The sequence below is a fragment of the Xyrauchen texanus genome, chromosome 22 (genome assembly GCF_025860055.1).
Source record: "Xyrauchen texanus isolate HMW12.3.18 chromosome 22, RBS_HiC_50CHRs, whole genome shotgun sequence".
NCBI lineage: Eukaryota > Metazoa > Chordata > Actinopteri > Cypriniformes > Catostomidae > Xyrauchen > Xyrauchen texanus.
In genome coordinates this window covers 16,249,608-16,272,141 of record NC_068297.1, presented here as the reverse complement: position 1 = coordinate 16,272,141, position 22,534 = coordinate 16,249,608, and the positions used below count along the sequence as shown (strand labels likewise).

The 22,534-nt window shown below is 38.0% G+C and overlaps 1 protein-coding gene across 1 annotated transcript in view; it reads right to left on the bottom strand.

Moving 5' to 3' along the window:
- Positions 1-8,669: 8,669 nt before the first annotated feature.
- The window catches only part of dlgap2a (discs, large (Drosophila) homolog-associated protein 2a), a 240,669-nt gene continuing 226,804 nt past the window's right edge, over positions 8,670-22,534 (bottom strand). Inside the window, exons 9-13 of the mRNA XM_052153956.1 lie at positions 13,282-13,367; positions 12,684-13,138; positions 11,753-11,844; positions 10,523-10,675; positions 8,670-10,268 (exon numbers count right to left, since the gene is read on the bottom strand). Of these exons, the coding sequence (XP_052009916.1) occupies positions 10,068-10,268; positions 10,523-10,675; positions 11,753-11,844; positions 12,684-13,138; positions 13,282-13,367 (987 nt within the window). The 3' untranslated portion in view covers positions 8,670-10,067. The remainder of the gene's footprint in view (positions 10,269-10,522; positions 10,676-11,752; positions 11,845-12,683; positions 13,139-13,281; positions 13,368-22,534) is intronic.

Sequence of the window (22,534 nt, the reverse complement as noted above, 5' to 3'; positions counted from 1 at the left end):
CTCTTTCACAAAAGTGTATACTCCCTATACTCTATGCATAACACGTAACCCAAATTTCATATTTTTATTGCTCTGTAATTATTGGGTGCAGATGTCTAACCCCTGTCACTTGATATATTTATATTAATTTTGTTGATGTATTTTAAAACCATTTGTTTAAGTGAGAAGATTTTTTTGACTATTTTATTTTTATTAACATCCCTTCTCCCAATATTGTAATTAGTTAACTGCCTGTAGGTGCTGTATGATGATATCAACACAGTGGGGTTTTGATATGATGTTTCAGATAATTTTCTAAAATAAGTTCTGCGATGAACTAAAGTTAATCATTCTTGTCTTGTTCAGCAGAATAATCTTCACTTGTATTTTAAGTGTATTTTTTAAATGGCTTTTATCAGGCTTGTATTCAAAAGGCTAGAGGTAACTAACATTTTTTTTTTTCTCCCCATTGACAGATGGGATGGCCCTGTAAATTGTGCAGCACTGTGGTACCAGGAAAGAGTGACATTTTAAAGCATTATAGACTGCATCATGGGACTTTTGGACACAGTCATGCCTTGCCTTGTATTCATATAGATTGCCCATGTTCTTTTAAATCCTGGAGTTCCTTCCGCTCTCAAGATACCACCCAGAAGCTAAATCCTTTAACTCACCACAAGTAAGTCTTTCATTTACCTGCCCTTTGTGTCAAAACCCTGGATTTCACAATGAAAAGGATTTTTTTGAACACATTGGTCATCATCTCAAGAATAACGAGACTGTAGTAGACTAATCTTTAAACCCCCTTAAATAAGTCAAACATTTGCTGTCTTACAGGTAAACGAGGAGTTCCGAAGATTTACTGCAGTTTCCCTGGAAGCAACGTTTATGTCACAGCTGGACAAGCCCCCAAAGCTCCTAGAACTCTTTAGTGCCATGGGAGGAGCAACTGGTCAACGCATCAATAACTTGTTGATGGATCTGATACAGGTAGGGCTAAAAGTGGTTACAAAATTAAAAGGTACAATATTAATCAATTGAGTAGTTTGTTTTTCAGTTATCTTGCTTCTCTGGGTGTTTTTGTTTTGTTTAATTTGCCAGTTTTTTTTTCTAAATAGTCTCAAGTGTTATTACTATTAATATATTATAATGAATAAAAAACAAAAACTAATACAGACCTACAGTAATGAGGGCATTACAGGGTTGGAGTGAATTTACCAACAAAAATATTTTATTCATTATTGTTGTATTAACTAGGACCCAAGTGCCACTGCAGTGAAGAAGAGAGATGTCACACTCTTTGAGTATATGGGAGAGAGTGGACAGGAGCCTATCTCGGATTACTGTGTAAGTATTGTCTCAAGGAGGTTTGGGTCAGTCTGGTGAACAGGTTTATATTGTGCTGACTGTTAAAGAGTAACTCTCGCCAAATTGCAATTTAGGCTATTTTTGTTAATCTACCCGAGTCATACTTTCATGTAAAAGCATAATTAGAATGGAAACGCCACTTTCAAGATTGAATCGTACCAAACCTTTCTTTTTAGTAACCTTTGTGTTCACAAACAATGTTGTCAATGTTCAAGTTCATGTGTAGAGCCCCTGGTGATACTTCAAGCACAGTTTCGTGTTGTGTCGAGCCTTCTTATTGTTTTAAAAATAGCGATTTTGATGCTATCATAGTAGTGCCCCTAGCACTCCCATTCAAAAGGCATTTTGACCTAAAACGAAAATTCGGTCAATCTTGAAAGTGGCGTTTCCATTCTAATTATGCTTTTACATGAAAGTATGACTCGGGTAGATTAACAAAAAGAGCCTAGGTTAAATTTTGGCGAGAGTTACCCTTTAATGTGAACTGACTGAACCAGCATTTGGCAGATAGTGGAGTTTTTTTCTCTCTCTCTCTTTTTTTTTCTCATCAACAAATGAGATTGTCTTAAATACTTTTATCTTTTATCTCAAAGGGGGCTGCAGAGACCACTGTTCATGAGGTCCTGAAAATGAAGAATATGAGCATCTATGTCTGCCGTGAGCCAGATGCAGTAGGAATCATCATTGAGGGAATACCAGTCCTTACCAATCTTGGAAATCTGGCTAAAGCATGCTGCTTCCTGCTTGGATTGACATATGCACTTAATCTTGAGTATCCATCCAAGCTTTCCAAAACATTTGAGGTGTTTCAAAGACTTTTCGTGGGACTTGAAACACTGCGCCCAAAACCAAGCCCGAAGTTCATGACCCTGAAAAACAAACTCCTTGCCTAGGCACTCAGACATGACTGTCACTCTGCACTTGTGAACAGCTGTTTTCTTTGTCTGTTCAACGTTGAATTTTTCAGGATGTTTTAATGGTTTATCCTTGTCATGTTTAATATGAAAATTCTGTCATCATTTACTCACCCTCAAGTTGTTTCAAACCTGTATGAATCTCTTTCTTCTGCTGAACACAAAGGAAGATATTTTGAAGAATGTCAGTAACCAAACAGTTAACTGGACCCATTGACTTCCATAGTATTTTTTCTTTCCTACTATGGAAGTCAGCGGGTCCAGTTAACTGTTTGGTTACTGACATTCTTCAAAATATCTTTCTTTGTGTTTGCAGAAGAAAGAAATTCATACAGGTTTGAAACATCTTGAAGGGTGAGTATATGATGACAGAATTTTCATTTTGAAGTGAACTATCCCTTTAAGGTGTTTTACTAACCAGCAATTTACTAGCTGAGGTCATGCTTTGTTTAATGCATGAATAGATGTTATTGATTGATAACACTGTCCAGCTCATTTTGAATATGGCTTGTGAATTGTTACAAAAGTGCCTGTTGACTTAATTTAAAAATGTTAACATTGTTCGTACACAGTGAAAAACTGTACTGTGAAGGTGTTCCACTAACCTGCACTTTATTTGCTGGGGGCATGCTTTCATTAATGCCTGAATACTGATGTTTATACTGTCCAGCTCATTGCTAGTGATTTGGATATAGCAATGATTTAATAAATGTTGGAAATTGACAAAATAGCAACTAATTATTTGAAGCCGTTTACACTTCCAAAACAAAGAAAGGGCAAATTGGTCAAAATTAATATATCAGGACATTAACTAGTATTTTTTCATTTAAAAGTTAACTATTTTAATTAAGTCTAATGTGTATAAGGTGCTGATGTTTTTGACATTGTACTCAATTTATTGGCTTTTTCTGAAAATGCTACTTCCATCTTTTCGCATACATTGAAATTCACATTATTAAGTGGCCTTACTCAAAATATCAGTTAGTTCACTAAACTTGATAAAAGTAGTTGGAAAATGTTGTCTTAATTTTATTGAGTTAGATCCAAGTAACAGTTTTAACAGTGTACACCTATGCATATTCAAGGTGCAAGGAAAGTTTTTGTTGCTGTTAAAAATGCTATAAATGATTAAAAAAAAATGCCTGAAACCAGTATGGACAAAAATATTACTTTTCTACAAACTTGATATGTTTTAAAGAAGATTTCTCATTTTTATTACCTCGCAAACTTATTTGTCAATGACTGAAATGTGTTTGTTGTGGCCCACAATAGGTGCAATAAAAACATTAAAACCTGTTTTGTTGATAATCTTGTGAGTGTGTATTTAGAGACACTATCAAAAACCTACAAGACAACCTACAAAAAATGTTTTCTTCAAAAAATTTAATGACTAAATTATTTACAATGTATGATCGTGGTAATGATCAACTCATGAAAACAAACAAATAATCCAGATGAAATTATGACACATAAAAATAAACAACTGGATTTAACAATAAACAACATTCAAAAAGTGATTTGGAAAAGCAAAGAAGCAGGAAATCTCACATTCAGCATCAGAACGGTGCATGCCACCCCCCAAAAAAGAATTATAAGAAAAATAAATCCACTCAGCCAAATTAGAAGAGGAGAAAAAGTGTTTTGCTTCAACAAAGGATCAATAATATATGTGTGTATGTGTAGATATATATATATATAACTATTTATATAATTCTGTACAAATAATGAATATTTGGTATTATATTAACCCTTCAAATAGATATGATATACAGTATAATAATTGAAAATATTCTCAGCTAAGCAACTACCTTTTTCATTTGTTAATTTCACTAAGTTTTTTAATCTTCTCACATTCTGAGATCCAGGATTAATCCAGTCCCAATCTGAAGCTTTTCTACAGTAAGAAACAGAATCCGGACCATCTCAGTCCACACGAGAAAGTTACTGATGGCCCACTGACTGTATTTAAAATACTGTGGTCTGGAGGGTAAATCATTTTGAATGAATCATTTCTTTTTAAACAATACTCACAAATATTACCTATTTTAATGAAAATATGCTTTGAGTAAATGTACATATGAATTAAATAAATGTACGTGCTTCATAAAAAATATTTAAACAAGATGATCATCCAGTGCAACCCTTTTAAAATAAGTATGGCCATCTTGCAACAAATAATGATTTGATAAGTGATTCCTCTGTCTTTAATTGTCTTGAGTAGGGATTGAGCATTTGTTCTTTCAGACATTTGTGTAGGTCATCTCACTGTAGCACTTTCAGATTGTCATGTTTAAATGATGATGATTATGATGATGATTAAGCATGGGGAAGATGCCTTGTCTGAGGATCTGTAAACAGCCGAAACGCTTCAAAGGTGTGGCACATGATCATATTTGGCACGTAAACAATGCCTGAATTACAGCAGCCTGGCATGTTTGCATATTGAAAACTGGACAGTTTGATCATAAAGGACAGATGCCATACTGCAGCACCACAAAGAGACAGCCATCTTTTGTATATTAGAAACAAAATACACAAAGCATAATTCAAATAATAAAAATAATTAAACTTTTCCATAATTAAAAAAAAATGACATGTTGTATATGAATGGGAGCAGTCTGACCATGAGTAGTTTGTCATTTGTTTACATGGATTCAAGTATATTCCAACAGTCTGACTGATTTTTAAGGTTCAGGAGAGCATCACTAATTATCTGTGGATTTCTGCAACCCTGATACATGTTGTCTCAAATCCAGGGGCTACGATTAAAACTGTAAATTGCCAGGAGCTTGTTTAAATAATTAACAAAATAATAAAACAAACCTTTTCTTGGTGTGAAATGTGAGCTTGCATTGCATTGTACATTGTATCATTACTTAAATAAACCAAAAATCTTAATACTCAGAAACTTACAGCTTTGTTTAAAATGTTATGTTTAACATTTATGTTACAGTATCAGAAAATGTTCAAAAATTAAACTAAAGCAAACACATATTCTCTAACTTGAAGTCATTTACAAACCCCTCTTGGATGAAATGGTGTAACTGTGTTTGAACAAAGACTTTAAACGGAACAGTATTACTGCAGAGAAATTAAAATAAAATATCTCCCTCTAACTTCAAGGTCACATCCTAGTAAAGGAAATTGAGACAATACAGCTACAAGGAAGTTAAGTGGAAATGATAAAACTAATCTCCTCTATTTTCTGGCCTTCCCTACTTCCATTACGCACTGAAGCGTAATTAGTGTGTTAAAAAAAACACAAAAAAAAACAACTTTGGCAGTCCTTTCAAAGAGGGATGAAATATTTGTACTTTTGTCATTTCAAATGAGATGAGACAGTGAATTAAGAGTTCAGTTTGCTGTACAGTGAATGCCTATAAAGTATATAGTGGAATAGCTAATAACCCTTATTAAAAAATGATCTTTCTAAATGGATCTACAGCATGTGGTTAGTCACCCTCCATAGTGTGGGTCTGCAGAGGGAACAGCTTTATTGCTGTATCTTAAAATCTAGGACAGATTGGACAGGCTGTCCAAAAAGATGTCAGAAGGACACTCAAGGTAAGTATGCCATGGGTCTTGGTGAAATGCTGAGTTGTGTTGCAGTGGCTCAGTGAACCCTGACCACAGTCTTTGGGAAACAGGTTTTTGAGGCTGTAGGCAGTGATACTTTCTCTCTCACAACACTTCTGGTTGTGTCACAGACACAAAACCAAAACATTTTCATGCATTTAAACTTAATGTTAGTAGAACTCCAAACTCTTTTCAAAACTCAACATATGAGAGCCAGAAGTTAGGGCCAAGTAAAACAAATCTCTCTGGAATAGGAAGCAGGAAAGAGATACATTCTCAAAGACACACACATTTTAAAATAAATGAAATGATTGTATAAAATTTCAAAGCAGCATTTATCCATCTTGATAATCTGGTATAATCAACCACCATGTGTTTTGCAGTAGCCTGTTTGGCCAAATGTTTAGAAACTTACTCAAAATAATACAGTTAAATATTACTCATCAATATTGATAAGTTAAGGTCTTAAATGTCATCCTGCAAGTTTTCTCAGATCGGTACATGGACTGCAGTCTTACATACTAATACATTAAGTGAGAAAAATGCCAAAAATCCATAATTCTTCAAAATAACACACAGCCTACACTACTTCATACTTGATGTTTATAGATAATGTAATTCTAGAGTAACTAGGTTTTTGGATACACTATCTTAAAACTTCGATTAATCCATGGAAAAGTTCAAAAAGTACTACAGAGGCATTTGACTGTTTGTCAGCCCTAGGTAAAGACATGAACAGTGCAGTTTCTACTTCATCAATTAATGGTAGGAGATAGAAATGCTCTCTGAACTTTTTCAGGGGACTAAAATTTAAACTAATAAGTCACATCTAAAAACAACATTGCCAATCCCCAAGTTATCCAGATAATAATGGGAACACTTGGCCTTTAAAACAAACCAAAGTCTGACACTGTGTGAACAACCAGGTGAAACATTCAGAGAGATTCAATTATAAATTGATAGTCACACAAACTTGCAATTCAACTGCAACAATATCTGTGAGAAGAAAGTGCAAAAATGATTTTTTTGAACTTTTACATGAATGAATTCAAGTTTTAAGCAAATGTATCCAAAAACCTAGTTACTCTAGAATTCCATAAAGCATAACATCAAGTATGAAGTAGTGTGATGGCATTTGATATTAGTTAATATGAGAATAATAAAAACTGCCTTCTGATCTCAAATTTAAACTTTCCCACAACAGTGTTTGATCAATGAAGATCATCTAGTTCTTAAAAGGTTTGAATGCCTGCTCTGGCCTACAACTTCAGTCGAAATATATGATTGAGGTATTTCAGCACTGGCACTTACATAAATGTTCATGAGAAAAATAATATGAAAAGAAGCAGAGAGAAAGACAGAGATAGAAATACAGATAGAGAGAGACAGACAGCATTGGAAATTAAAATGTACAAATGGAACTGGAGCTGCAAAACTTGAACAAATGGAACTAGACTTTTTTGTACATCTTCATAACTCAACTATAGAGGCTTTTCTCCAGTTTCAAAGTCAAGTTTCCTAATTTTACGAAAACAAGTGAATTGTTAAATTTTGAGGCCTCTTAATGTAGATTTATTTTTCATTTTAAAAGTGCTAGATAGATGTCATAAAGACACTCATAGAGGTATTCAGATTGGACATGTGTTATTCAGGTGTAACTGGAGCTTATATGTAAAGATTTGCACTGTCAGGTAACTTCAATGTAACATTGGTCTACAATTTCGATATGTGGCGTAATATGTCTTAACCTGTTAACCTGCACCAGTGCGCAGTCGCACCGAAGAGTACCCCCCAGTTTAATGTTTATGAATAGATTTAACGTGAAAGAACATCATTAATCTTGGCAAACTATATATCATTTTAAAGGTGTAAGCCTCAAGCATCGATGATAGAGCTCTGTTTTTCGATGAAAAGCTTATAACGAATGTATTTCTTGCATTTATGTAAGCAATACAGATCAAACACTCGTAATCAAAAACGGAGTACTTACCAGTAGTGTCGTAATAACGAGCCACACACGCATCCACTGCTAGAAGTTCCAGATTGGATGGAAAGGTGAGGGTCCACTGAATAACATCCCATAGAGCATTTTTAGTCCAAAGAAACAATAACGTTGTAACATCGATGGTTATTCCTTTGTTTACATCGAAGTTTCTTCAGGGTGAAGTATCATACTTGTCGGTTATGCAATACAATTATGCATAAAAACAGACTCCGGTAGCCGAACGTTATATGGGTGTGTTGCTTAGAGTGTAATGAACAAATTAAGACCGCACACACACACACAAATACAAAGATAGGCAATATATAGGTCGAAATATCCAAACACTGCGGTCAGTTTTTTGGCGTCATGATATGCTGATCCTATTGTTTTGTCTTTACAATGAAAGCCAATGAAAGAACTGAAATGATATGACTGATAGAAAATGTAGCCAAGCAGTGCACGATTCCAACGATATCCGGGAAGTTTAAATTCCTCGCGAACAAGATGTTTTTTATTTATTTGAATCAGCCACTAACCTGCGAATTAGGCTGTGACCACACCCCGCCATTTGACAACAAAGCGAGCCATAGTAAAAAGACGGTTCCCCAGTCAACATCTGTTTTCGCGTCTTACTTACTGGACGGATTATCTCATCAAATGGATCGTCAAAAGAAGTTTTTTCTGCTGAAGATGTTTTATTTGAGATCACTTTCGAAGCAGCGATGACGAAATTGAGGAGTGAATACAGCGACGACGGTGATATGCTTGAGGGCGGAAACATGGTCCAATTTTACATCGGTGAGTTGCTATGTAACATGCACACATTATACGTGTGTGTGTGTGAGAGAGAGAGAGAGAGAGAGAGAGAGAGAGTGTGTGTGTGTGTGTGTGTGTGTGTTTGTTTTCCCATTTGATTTATAAGGTAAATGCATTGTGGTCTGAAAAGATAAGGTACTGCACCTTATAAAACAATGGCTTGTCTGATGGCTGGCCATCAGTGTGATTGTTGATTCTATGTCTGACCATCCATATGAATCCTGTCTGTATCACTGGCCATCACCAGCCATTGAATGTTGAATGGGCGACTATCGGTATGAATAGTGTATATGATGACTAAAATAGCTTGCAGTACCCTTCATAACATTTGGTCATTAGGATGCTTTTTGAGGTATCCAAGGAGGCTTCTTGGTACCTGGACATAGTCTTGGAAAAAATATTGCAGAAATCTCATTTTTCATAATATCTTCCTCAAATGTGAAATATAAACTGATGAGACTTGTGGCTTTCAATCAATTGCCTAACTGGATTCCTCCAGGTTGGTTCATTTATTTTTTCATAAAATAATGAAATGTTACTTGCAGTACAAATTATCTTCAAGACACTTTAAATTCTATAAATGTTTGTCTGTGTAAGTTTTTTCAACTTTTACATTTGGGTAATAAACTCCAAAGTGTCTTCTTTTTAAATATGTCTAAATTGTGCATGTAGAGCAAATTGTTCAGTAACTACAATTATTTTAGTTTGGGGATGTCATTTCTGGGGATGTGCCTCGGGCAGGTGAACAGAGAAATGGAACCAACATAGTCTTGGAAAAAAGCTTGCAGGAACCCCATTTTTCATTATATCTTCCTCAAATTTGAAATATAAACTGATGAGACTTGTGGCTTTCAATCCTTTACCTAATTGGATTCCTCCAGGTCTATTTTTATATATTTGTACATGAAATAATAAAACATTTTTTGAAGTTCACATTATTTATGAGGCACTTCAACTTTTATAACTTTTTATTTGTTTGAGCATTATCAACTCTGATTCATTGTTAGTAGAGTGCCAAGTGTCTTCTTTCCAAAGAGACCTTAATTGTGCCTGTGGTACACTGTTCTCAGGAGCTATATTTATTTTAATTCAGGTATGTCATTTTCAGCTGTGAGCCCCTGAGTGGGGGTGCAGGTTAACAGGTTAATCAGTATAATAAGTAATCACGTATGTCTCCTAAATCAAAGGGTGAATTTTGTATGAAACTGTGTCTATGGAACATGTTGCAGGCAGTTCCAAAACATGTTAAAAAACTTTTGAACTGTTAAAGCAGTGTGAGAAGATTAAAACACTCTGAATTTGTGGTGTTTGGAATAGACCATTTCCAACGGTTTCCTTGATGACTGAAGTGTGGTATTTCTAACTGGCTCAGACACAGAGAATGAAGACAATTGTGTGATAAAGATGTGACGATCACATTCCTGTGTCTCTCAGAGCCGTGTTTGGGCCTCTGGAATATAGATCTCAATGCTGTCGGCCCGCTCCGATGCTGAGTTTTGGCGGAATGAAGCTGCACGCTTGGCTGCCATAAGGCGCCGTCTCGCCTCCAGTCTCTGATGGTCAGGGAGGTCCAGAGATTTCTCCCTCGTCACACTTTTACGCAATGTCTTCTTTGGTACAGGAGGTGGGAGCTGAAACAATGACAAATACAATCAGTTTTCCAAAAAAAAAAAAATGTGTTCGGTACACATGGGTTTTATCCAAAACCTAGTGATCTGCCTACAGATGGATATTTTTAAGGTATTTTAGGGGTTTTCCACAATCCCTAACAAATACTAAAATTATTAAATGTAAGTTCTCTTACAACTTTCAAGCTACATCTACCAAACTTATTACAGACCATCAGACTGTAGTTTTAAAAGCCCTCTAACAAATCAGCTCTAACCTTCTTCACAGGACTCTCAATGAGCCTCCAATCATTGGACTTGATCTTCTGCAGCTCATTAAATTTGGAGGTAACGTCATCGATAGACAGCTGCAGCAGGTCCCAGAACCCGGCCAGGTCTTGAGAGGTGGGTCGAGGCATGGCGCTGGGGTCCTGTGGCAACAAACAAAGATATGAAACACAATACTTCATGCTTTTGTGATTTTTTTAGATTTGCTTCTACATCAGCTTAAGAAAAGTGTTTCTTATGATCTCAGGGCTGCATTTAAGTGGAAAAAGACTACAATGTAAAACAATGTTTTGCCATTAATTAACCAAAACAAAAGTGCTTCATGTTGAAATAACTATTGTAGATTAACTGGTTTAAATAAAGTTAAAAAAATGATTCAATATGACTAAATATGACCGGACTACATCAGGTTACATCAACAAAACAAATTGTTCAGGGTCAGATCAGCTAGGAATAGCTCCTTAAAGGGATAGTTCACCCAAAAATAAAAATTCTCTCATCATTTACCCTCATGCAATTATAGATGTGTATGACTTTCTTTCTTCCGCAGGATGCAGATGAAGATTTTAAGAATATTTTAGCTCTGTAGGTCCATATAATGCAAGTGGATGGTGATCAGCAAGTGGATTTACTTCCAGTCACTCTAGCATGTTCAAATGAAAGCAAACCAGCGAAGCTTGTGAACAGTGTTCTCTTGTAAACAAATTGAGATGCACTTCCATTTGTTTTGCTCCAGTTCTCATGTAAACATGCCAACATGCTTACGTCACACAAAAGGCTGTGTGAACTAGATCCCCTAATGGACGTGCATTGAAGTACTACAGGAAGTAAACAAATATAGTTACTTATATATTTAACTATTTCTCACACAAAGTGATCGTATCACTTTAGAAGACAATAATGTAACCACTAGAGTTGTATGGATTACTTTAACTATAATTGTCTGTGCTTTTAGGAGCTTTAATATGCTGATCACCATCCACTTGCATTACATTGACCTACAAAGCTGAATATCCTTCTAAAAATCTTCATTTGTGTTCTGCTGAAGAAAGAAAGACATACACATCTGGAATGGGGGAATTTTGGGGGGAAATTATCCTTTAAGGTAACAACTGCAGATATTTTTTAAATAATTTTTACAGAGTATAAAGGCTTAAGACTGACAGTATTATTTGCTAGTATAACCATTTAGTAAAACCATGCACCCTGATGTTACTTACTAGGTTCTGCTGACAAAGCCAGTAAAATTGCTGAAATTTCTGGGACATTAAGAGCTGTGCACTTCCAACAGCACTCCGGATCTTCCCAAGGACTAACACATAAACAGGGACAATATTAAATACATAACAAACTTAAATATTTAACAACCATGAGAGCTCACATGTTTAAACAGTATGCTGCCTGAATATCTGAGACATAGATACACACTCTCTCACACTCTCATACATTTCTTCATTTAGCAGATGCTTTTATTTATAAGGTTACTGATTGGACTGTCTTCATCCCATGTGAGTTGTAATGATTTTAAACATATGTTTAAAAATTACAATGTGGCAGGGCGGAGGGCGGGGCCGGGTTGTGATTGTACTAATTTGTATTAATTTCATTAATAAATACATTTGCTGTAAGGTCTAAAAGAAATCTTTTTTCCATGATTGCCTCATCCACTTTTATTTTAAAAAAATAATAAAAATGGTCATAATGCAATATAAAATTCAGGATAATACGAAGGAACACATTTCTGGTTTGGTGTCAATGAAGGGGTACCTGATCATGTCTCACTGATCATGCTGTGGGAGTACATAGGGCAAAAAAGGTTGGTAAGCATTGCTCTGATGCTTACTAAAAGCCATACAATTGAACATTTCTGTACATTGTCTCCCATCTCTCTCACTCCTGTTCAGAGCTATTTGCCATGGAAACCTGACAGATGTAATTGCTCACATGGCAGCACTCTCAGTGTGAGCCTCTAATAACCTGCAGCTCTTCAAACGCTTCACAGTTAAATGTGTCATTTCTTTGGATTCATCCTTGACACTTTTGAAACCTGGACCCAAACTCTCCACCACACAAATTTTATAATATAAGATTTAACAGTTCATGAAACTGAATCATTGAACTGTCCAGTTCACCATCCCTATATTAACTCACTTTCCTCTGACAGATCATTCTCCTCTGCCTCTCCTTCCAGCTCTTTGCACCAACCCTCCATCTTTTTTGTTTCTGTATGCAGCAGCTGCATGAACCAGCTTCCATCCCGTCTGCATGAGGGTGATGCTTTTCCCGAATCTGACGGTTGGGGTGGCGTTACCGTCACCGCTACCTTTGAGATGGGTTCCCGCGGCGAGGGCTCCAGCCATTGCTCAGGGCTGCACTGGGGACTTGGAGGCTCAGTGGGGGTGCGGTAGTCCTCACGGTAGCTGAAAAGACCCTGTGTTCGTACGGTCCGTACAGCGCCGTACTGCGTGGGGGTGCTGGGCTCGCTGTGCCGCTGGAAACCACCACCAAACTGAAGACCTTTATCCTCCATCACAGGAAAGCCTTCCAACTCCAGATCAGCCTGAACAGCGGCTGTGACACTGTTAGACCTTTTGAATCGTCCTTGACTGTATCAGAGACAAATAAAGAGAGAGAGAAATATCTCAAATAAGACTAATAACAATATTTGACATTTAGTTGCTTGTACTTCCAAATACCCACACATGCAAACAGCACAAACAGAGATAAAACAGAGCTGCAGTATATTTACCGTCTCACATCTTCCACTTGAATCCCAACAGACTGATATTCTCGAGAGCCTTTACTTTCACACTCAGAATCAGTTGCTGCTTCTACCTGCAAGAGCAATAACACAAACACAGACCTCATTCCTGACCATACACATCCATTCACTGACCATACATATTTTTTTAAACCAATATACAATACACTTGTGTATTTGCACCAGAGTTGTAAAGAAAAACTACAACAGAATTTTTTTTAATAATAAAAAAATATTAATTGAATAAAACAAAAACTAACAAATTTGGTAAAAAACTGAAACTTAACTAAAATACATTTTCATAAATCCTAAACTAACTAAAAAAATAAATAAATAAAAATGAACTTAAAGTAACTTTTTGATACACAATATATTATAAAATATAAAACCTTTACATTCCGCCTTTATGATTTAACATATTTAAATTAGTTGACGCATTAACTAATAAATCCCAGGTCAGAGTAGTCAATGGCAAGGTACGGCTTCCCGCCCCCCACCCCTCTCCTCACGTCATTGTGGAAAATGGTCTACTTTACTGTGTCACTCACAGGCGGGGGGAGGATAAATGGCTCTTGGTGGTGTCACGTACGAAGACTGAGACAGTGCTTGTGCCCACTCGCATACCATGGCTGGGCACTTAGGTATTGAAAACACCACCCGACGAATTAGGGACCGGTTCCATTGGCCCGGACTGGACAAGGAAGTGAGGCGCTATTGCTAGAGTTTTGCGGTCTGTCAAAGAACGGCTCCACGGCGACCTCCCCCCAGCCCCCTCATACCCCTGCCCATCATTGAGGTGCCCTTCGAACGCATCGGGATGGACCTGGTGGGACCACTGCTGAATCTGCCCGAGGACATGAGCACATCCTGGTCATAGTGGGTTATGTGACTCGGTACCCTGAAGCAGTGCCACTGAGGAAAGCCACCTCCAAGAAGACCTGTTCCTGCTGTTCAGCTGAGTCGGCATCCCAAAACAGATCCTAACCGACCAGGGCACTCCGTTTATGTCCCGGCTCATGGCTGATGTATGCAAGTTCCTGCAGGTGAAACTACTCCGCACCTTAGTTTACCACCCCCAGGTGGACGGATTGAGTGGAGCGTTTCAAACAGACCCTAAAAGAGATGCCTAAGCGGGTGGTAAATGAAGATGGGCATGATTAGGACCTCATGATACCCTATGTGATGTTCGGCATCAGGGAAGTGCCTCAGGCATCCACTGGATTCACCGCCAATCCAAAGAAGTGCCACCTAGGAGTGTAATTGGAGGCAGTACAGCACACTCCTTTGGTATCGATGCTTCATACCTCACTTCTCCACTATAGCCTGTCCCCTAAAAGACCTGACCAAGAAGCGGCAGGCTGAGAAAGTTCAATGGACCCCGCCTACAGAGGAAGCCTTCCAGAAGTTGAAGAACGACCTGGCCTCAGCTCCGGTCCTACACAGCCCAGATTTCAGCTGCCCCTTCCTCCTACAAACCGATGCCTCGGATACAGGGTTGGGAGCCGTCTTGTCCCAAGTCAAACAGAGGGAAGAGCACCCCGTATTGTACATCAGCCGGAAGCTGACCCCAGCTGAAACCCGGTACGCGGCAGTTGAAAAGGAAGCGTTGGCCATAAAGTGGGCCATCCTGGAGTTACGATACTATCTACTGGACCGCAGCTTCACCCTGCTGACTGACCACACCCCATTGCAATGGATGGCACGAGCAAAGGACTCTAATACCAGAGTAAACCCGCCAGTTCCTCGCCCTCCGGGACTTCCATTTCAAGCTGCAACATCCAGCGGAGGCAGCCAACTGCAATGCAGAAGTCCTGTCCAGGATGTTCAAAGGGTGGTCAGGTATGTGTAAAAGTTCACTCCCTCCCCCCCATCCCCTCTGTGTGCTTCCAGATCCAGGACATCACTTGGGGGGGATGTGGCAAGTATCCCGTCACCCTGGAATTGGAGCTCATTTGCCAATCAACTGTGGAATTCCGGTGCTGATCGGCATCACCTGCGAACGATCAGCTGGAGGGGAGGAAGACGGTGAGCATTAACTCCAAGGCATGAGACTAATCCTCTTCTCTCTCTCTCTCTCTCTCTCTCTCTCTCTCTCTCAATTCCAGACTCCAGCAACGAGTGAGCGCTGATCACCACACGCATTTCACGGAAACTTCACAAATCACCGGATTCACGAACACGGACACACCGGCATGCTCACCCGCCCTTGCACCGAAGACACCATGCACCATTAAGTCCTTTTACTTATTGTCACAATAAAACTTGAGAATAATTGTCTGTGCCTTGTTCATCCTGACACACACACACACACACACACACACAGTAATCTAATACATAATGTAACAGTGCTATCCAATATTATCCAAAGGAGAGAGGTGATCGTGAGATCGTTTGGCCCTACACTACGAGAACAAATGAGAAGAACTTCCATCATATTTTAATTAAAAAATTTTTTTTTTTAAAAAACCTGAACATTCACAGTCAGAAGAGCCAAGGACAGAAGGCATTACAGTGAAGTCTTGCCTTGTCTCTGAAAGAACCTCTTGGATTAACTAAATTGTCTAAAAATCAATATCCTCTCAATGTGAAATGTGGCTCTAAACAAGTAATTTTTACTGTAGATGTTTCTGAATTTCATCCTGTTAGATAATTAAACAGCTATTTTTTACAATTAAAGCTGCGAGATAATAAAAAAGATCTGTTGCAAAGGTAGTTATATTTTATTCATGAATGTAATATGGTTGAATGTATAAATAATCTCAATTAAGTAAAATACATTCTGTAATAACTTCAAAAATGAAGGTCAGTCTTTCAGGTGTATCACAAAAGATGTTAATCTCTTAGAAGTGGTCTGTCCCTGATTTAGTCAAGAACATCAAACGATGAAGACAGTGTGATTCAAGAATTGCAGAAGGACAGGCAATGAAGGGTGTCCTTAAAATCAGAGAATAAGATAATTTACATCAGAACTGGTTGTCCCTGATATATTGGTCTGGCAGCTTAGAATTTAAAGAAGCAGACAGTGTGAGTCTAGGTATTCTGTTTCAGTGAGTCAGACTTTTAAGCATGAAAGAACTAGGGCCACGGTTACTTCAGACATAAGTCCGTCCATCAGGAATATAGCCTGTTGAAAAGTCCTTCATTCCACAGTTTGATGACAGGCGAATCCTCAGTGTGCTCTGGGTTCCTACGCAGATACATTTCAGTACCACCGACAGCGGTAACAAAATTAAGGCTGCTGCTCCAGTGTGTATGAACAAAGGAAGATTCCTTGAGGTGAAGATGCTGAAGTCTTCATTTTAGTGTAGCAGTGACATCAAGCACTTCAGATTTAGCAAAGTCAGAATGAACGCCAAGTATTTTACAATCAAACCTTTTATGAAGTGTGTTAAATGGTTTTCTGCCCACAATGTAATTGACGTTGCTCTCCACATGTAATTAGTAGCCCTAAATGTTACTGTCCTTGTAATAATGCCTTAAAATGTTCTCAATGGCTGACACTCTTTATAATTCTATATTTGATGACTATTTACTCAGGGTGTAGTCACCTAAATGTGTCAGAGCCACCATATTGTGGTCAATTGTTTGCCTCATGCTGATGGTGATGTGGTTAATCTAATACAATCAGGATGAGAGAAACACATACTGTTCTGGAATAGACTACTGTCTATTCTATCCTTTTAATAATAGGCAATCGAAAAAACATTGGTTGAACAACTATTTAAATATTAGGGTAGGGGAACTCCTATGGTGGTTCTAGCCCTGTTGTGAAGATGGAACTGGTTTGAAGATGGAAAGTGAAGGACAATTAAATCTTATGCACCAGCCTCGCAGATCTCAATCCCGCGGAACATATATGGCACTTACGGGAAGAAAGAGTCAAATAAAAAAATGGGAGGAAACATTGTTGGATTCCTGTACAAGTTAAGTTCAATCAACAGCATTTATGGCATAATGTTGATCATCACAAAAATGACGTTTGAATCCCCACCGTTTATAAAAATTACTAAGGCACTTAGTATGGATGTGCCAGTACAAAAATACTAAAATATACATAACAACAATAAACATTACAAAATTATGTCACAAGATGTAAACATTATACATGTTAACATGATTTTAGCATGATAAAATCTGTGTAAAGATATATCCAATTCCCTGGGTAACATTGTTTAATTGTCATGAGAACGAAGTTGTAATTTTGGACATACAGTTGAAGTCAAAATTTTACAAACACCTTAGCCAAATACATTTTAACTCAGTTTTTCACAATTCTTGACATTTAATCATAGAAAACATTCCCTGTATTTATTTAACTACTTTATTTTAAGACTGTGAAATGTCAGAATAATAGCTGAGATGATGATTTATTTCAGCTTTTATTTCTTTCATCATATTCCCAGTGGGTCAGAAGTTTACAAACACTTCGTTAATATTTGGTAGCATTGCCTTAAAATAGTTTAACTTGGGTCAAATATTTTGCGTAGCCTTCCACAAGCTTCTCACAATAAGTGGCTGGAATTTTGGCCCATTCCTCAAGACAGAACAGATGTAACAGAGTCTGGTTTGTACGTCTCCTTGCTTACACACGGTTTTTCAGTTGGACTGAGGTCAGGGCTTTATAATGGTTAAGTACCTTGACTTTGTTGTCCATTAGCCATTTTGCCACAATTTTGGAGGTATGCTTGGGTGTCATTGTCCATTTAGAAGACCTATTTGCGATTTAGCTTTAACTTGGCTGATGTCTTGAGATGCTGCTTCAATATATCCACATAATTTTCCTTCCTCATGATGTCATCTATTTTGTGAAGTGCACCAGCACTTCCTGCAGCAAAGCACCTCCAAAACATGATGCTGCCACACCCATGCGTCAAGGTTGGGATGGTGTTCTTTGGCTTGCAAGCCTCACCCTTTTCCTCCAAAAATACAATTTTATTTAACATTGTCATTATTGCCAAACAGTTAAAACAAATTTCATCAGACCAGAGGACATTTCTCAAAAAAGTAAGATCTTTGTCACCATGTGCACTTGCAAACTGTAGTCTGGCTTTTTTATGGCGGTTTTGGAGTAGTGGCTTCTTCCTTGCTGAGCAGCCTTTCAGGTTATATAGGACTCGTTTTACTGTGGATATACACTCACCTAAAGGATTATTAGGAACACCTGTTCAATTTCTCATTAATGCAATTATCTAATCAACCAATCACATGGCAGTTGCTTCAATGCATTTAGGGGTGTGGTCCTGGTCAAGACAATCTCCTGAACTCCAAACTGAATGTCAGGATGGGAAAGAAAGGTGATTTAAGCAATTTTGAGCGTGGCATGGTTGTTGGTGCCAGACGGGCCGGTCTGAGTATTTCACAATCTGCTCAGTTACTGGGATTTTCACGCACAACCATTTGTAGGGTTTACAAAGAATGGTGTGAAAAGGGAAAAACATCCAGTATGCGGCAGTCCTGTGGGCGAAAATGCCTTGTTGATGCTAGAGGTCAGAGGAGAATGGGCCGACTGATTCAAGCTGATAGAAGAGAAACTTTGCCTGAAATAACCACTCGTTACAACCGAGGTATGCAGCAAAGCATTTGTGAAGTCACAACAGGCACAACCTTGAGGCGGATGGGCTACAACAGCAGAAGACCCCACCGACTCATCTCCACTACAAATAGGAAAAAGAGGCTACAATTTGCAAGAGCTCACCAAAATTGGACAGTTGAAGACTGGAAAAATGTTGCCTGGTCTGATGAGTCTCGATTTCTGTTGAGACATTCAGATGGTAGAGTCAGAATTTGGCGTAAACAGAATGAGAACATGGATCCATCATGCCTTGTTACCATTGTGCAGGCTGGTGGTGGTGGTGTAATGGTGTGGGGGATGTTTTCTTGGCACACTTTAGGCCCCTTAGTGCCAATTGGGCATCGTTTAAATGCCACGGCCTACCTGAGCATTGTTTCTGACCATGTCCATCCCTTTATGGCCACCATGTACCCATCCTCTGATGGCTACTTCCAGCAGGATAATGCACCATGTCACAAAGCTCGAATCATTTCAAATTGGTTTCTTGAACATGACAATGAGTTCACTGTATTAAAATGGCCCCCACAGTCACCAGATCTCAACCCAATAGAGCATCTTTGGGATGTGGTGGAACGGGAGCTTCCTGGATGTGCATCCCACAAATCTCCATCAACTGCAAGATGCTATCCTATCAATATGGGCCAACATTTCTAAAGAATGCTTTCAGCACCTTGTTGAATCAATGCCACGTAGAATTAAGGCAGTTCTGAAGGCGAAAGGGGGTCAAACACAGTATTAGTATGGTGTTCCTAATAATCCTTTAGGTGAGTGTAGATACTTGTCTACCGGTTTCCTCCAGCATCTTCACAAGGTCCTTTTCGGTTGATCTGGGACTGATTTCCACTTTTCACACAAAACTACAATCATCTCTAGGAGACAGAATGCTTCTCCTTCCTGAGCAGTATGATGGCTGCGTGGTCCCATGGTGTTTATACTTGCTTACTGTACAAACTTAATTGTTTGTACAGAGGAAAGTGGTACCTTCAGGCATTTGGAAATTACTCCCAAGGATGAACCAGACTAGTGGAAGTCCAAAATGTTTCTGAGGTCTTGGCTGATTTCCATTGATTCTTGCATATTGTCAAGGAAAGAGGCACCTCATTTGAAGGTAGGCCTTAAAATACATCCACAGGTACACCTCCAATTCGGTACACCTCCTATCAGAAGCTAATTGACTAATTGTTTAAAGGCTTTACATAATTTTATGGAATTTTCCAAGCTGCTTAAAGGCACAGTTAACTTAGTGTATGTAAACTTCTGACCGACTGGAATTGTGATATAGTCAATTGAAAGTGAAAACAATTGTTGGAAAAATTACTCGTATCATACACAAAGTAGATGTCCTAATCGACTTGCCAAAATCATAGTTTGCTAATATTAAATCTGTGGAGTGATTAAAAAATTTGCTTTAATGACTTCGACCTAAGTGTATGTAAACTTCTGACTTAAACTGTAACTTTACACAGATAAGGTTGGTAAGCAATATTATCACACTAAAATCATGCTAACATATATAATGTTTACGTCTTGTGGCTATACATTTGAGACAATGTTTTTTTTAGCATACAGTAGTATATGGACTGGCCCCATTCACTTCCATTGTAAGAGCCTTACTGTAACCACGATACTTGCTTGTTTTTAAATAAAGTTGTGCTGATCAACATTATCTGTTAGTTGAACTTGTATTGAACCCAGAACATTCCATTGATTAAATCAACTATGTGGTTGGATGTTCTGAAAATGTGCTAAGTTGTACAAACCAAAACAACAACTGACAGAACCAGGAATAGATGGATTATAATTGGCCAAATGGTTTAGGAAATGAGTTCCAGTCAGAATGGAAGAGGATAAAATGAAGACAATAAAGGTGACAATTCCCAATTCTTCTCTTCCTGTTTTCCTGAAGATTATACAGATGAATGATGTCAGCCACTTGCCTGGAAATGATAAACCCGAGCTACCAATCACTTCCCTGTCACAACTGAACACTGGTCACAAACAAAAAACTTCTCTGTCTCTACCTGGAAAGCTGCACCAAGACATTCTAAAGTATGACAGATTAAATATACAGTACACAGGAGTCTCAATTAGATTAGCAGTATCACAGTAGTGTTATGAGGCCACAAACACACTAAGGTAAATACAGTTGTCACTCCTCATATGAGTGTTACATACCATTCTATACACACACAAATTTATTTCACAGTTATTTACAGTAGTAACAACTGAATTCCGCAACCTGGAATTCTGGATCACAAATCAGTGAGTGACTCCTATAATCTGTATACACAATGAAAAATAATTTATAGGATTCACACCTGAGTTTATATGTGGCTGTCACTCCCAAAATATTGAAGTGTGTTTGTGGAAATTGCGTGGCCGTGATCATCCATGTACAAAAACTCAAACTGACAGTTCTTCTATAGAGCATCATATATTCAAAACATAATCAGAGAATACAAATGTATTAATGAGAATATTTATCCATACAGACCACATTAAGCAGTAGGCCTGTGGTGTGAATAATATTCATGCTGCATCAATAGAGCATGCTGAACAGAGTTGTTCAGGCAAACACACTATAGGGTCAGTGTAAGCAGGGAGTGCAGAGCAGAAGCACAAGCACTGAGGCAAACCCATTTAAAATTATTAGGACATGATCTCAACACAGATATTCACAAGGCAAAGACAGATATCTGCTCTCGAGAGACAGAAAGAAAGGGAAAGAGAGATTGGGAAGGGGTAGATAGAAGGACAGGGAGGGAGAAAGGACAATAAATGGAGATTAAGGGATGGGGAGAGAGGGAGTGCCCATTCAGTGAAGCCTGAGTTGAATGTTAAATATTGGATTGCGGTATGATGACTCACAGCAAGCTATTTTTAGTGCAACAACATGGACTAAAGGTGTGTATAAGATTGTGTATTTCTGTTTGGACTCATAAATAATCTACATTGCTTTAGTTATTTTGGATCACTAGTCAAGTCATTTTTTATTTACATAGCGCTTTCCAAAATACACTGTATCAAAGCAGCTTTACAGATAATTATGCTGTAATGTCTTAGTCCTTGTTGAGCAGTTTCAATGAAAAGTGTCATTATAAATCATGCCTTAGAAATTAGGCCCCCAGTAAGCAAGCCAAAAGTGACTGTGGCAAATAACACCATGGAAATCTAGGCCCGCGGACGGGCCCTTAAATGTACAAAATAAAAGTATGCGATAAACAAAACAGCTGTGTGTTACATTGGTACACATGCCACATATCTTTGGAAAGCTACATTTCTTGATTTTCTATTGATATAAACCATTTTAAGATACAATCACAACAGCAGGTACAATCTATATCTTTGTCAGACCACCAACATATAAACAACCAATAACAAAATTTAGGCAACTCACCTATGATGCCTCATAGTTGTACACTGAGCCATAACTTCCCGACAAAAACGGTGTTGTTTCATTGTCAAATGTCCAAATGATCAAATCAAGTAAAATGTTTAGTCCAAATCACAGTATTACATCAATAAATATCCACAGACTCTTGTTGCATCATTTCAAAGCACCTGGCAGCTGTGCCTAATCTTTCACATATTACCGGTAATAACTTCAGTTCAGATGTAAACATTTCCTATATCCGGTATCAAAATGGAAGCACGCACTCTGGCCTTTCG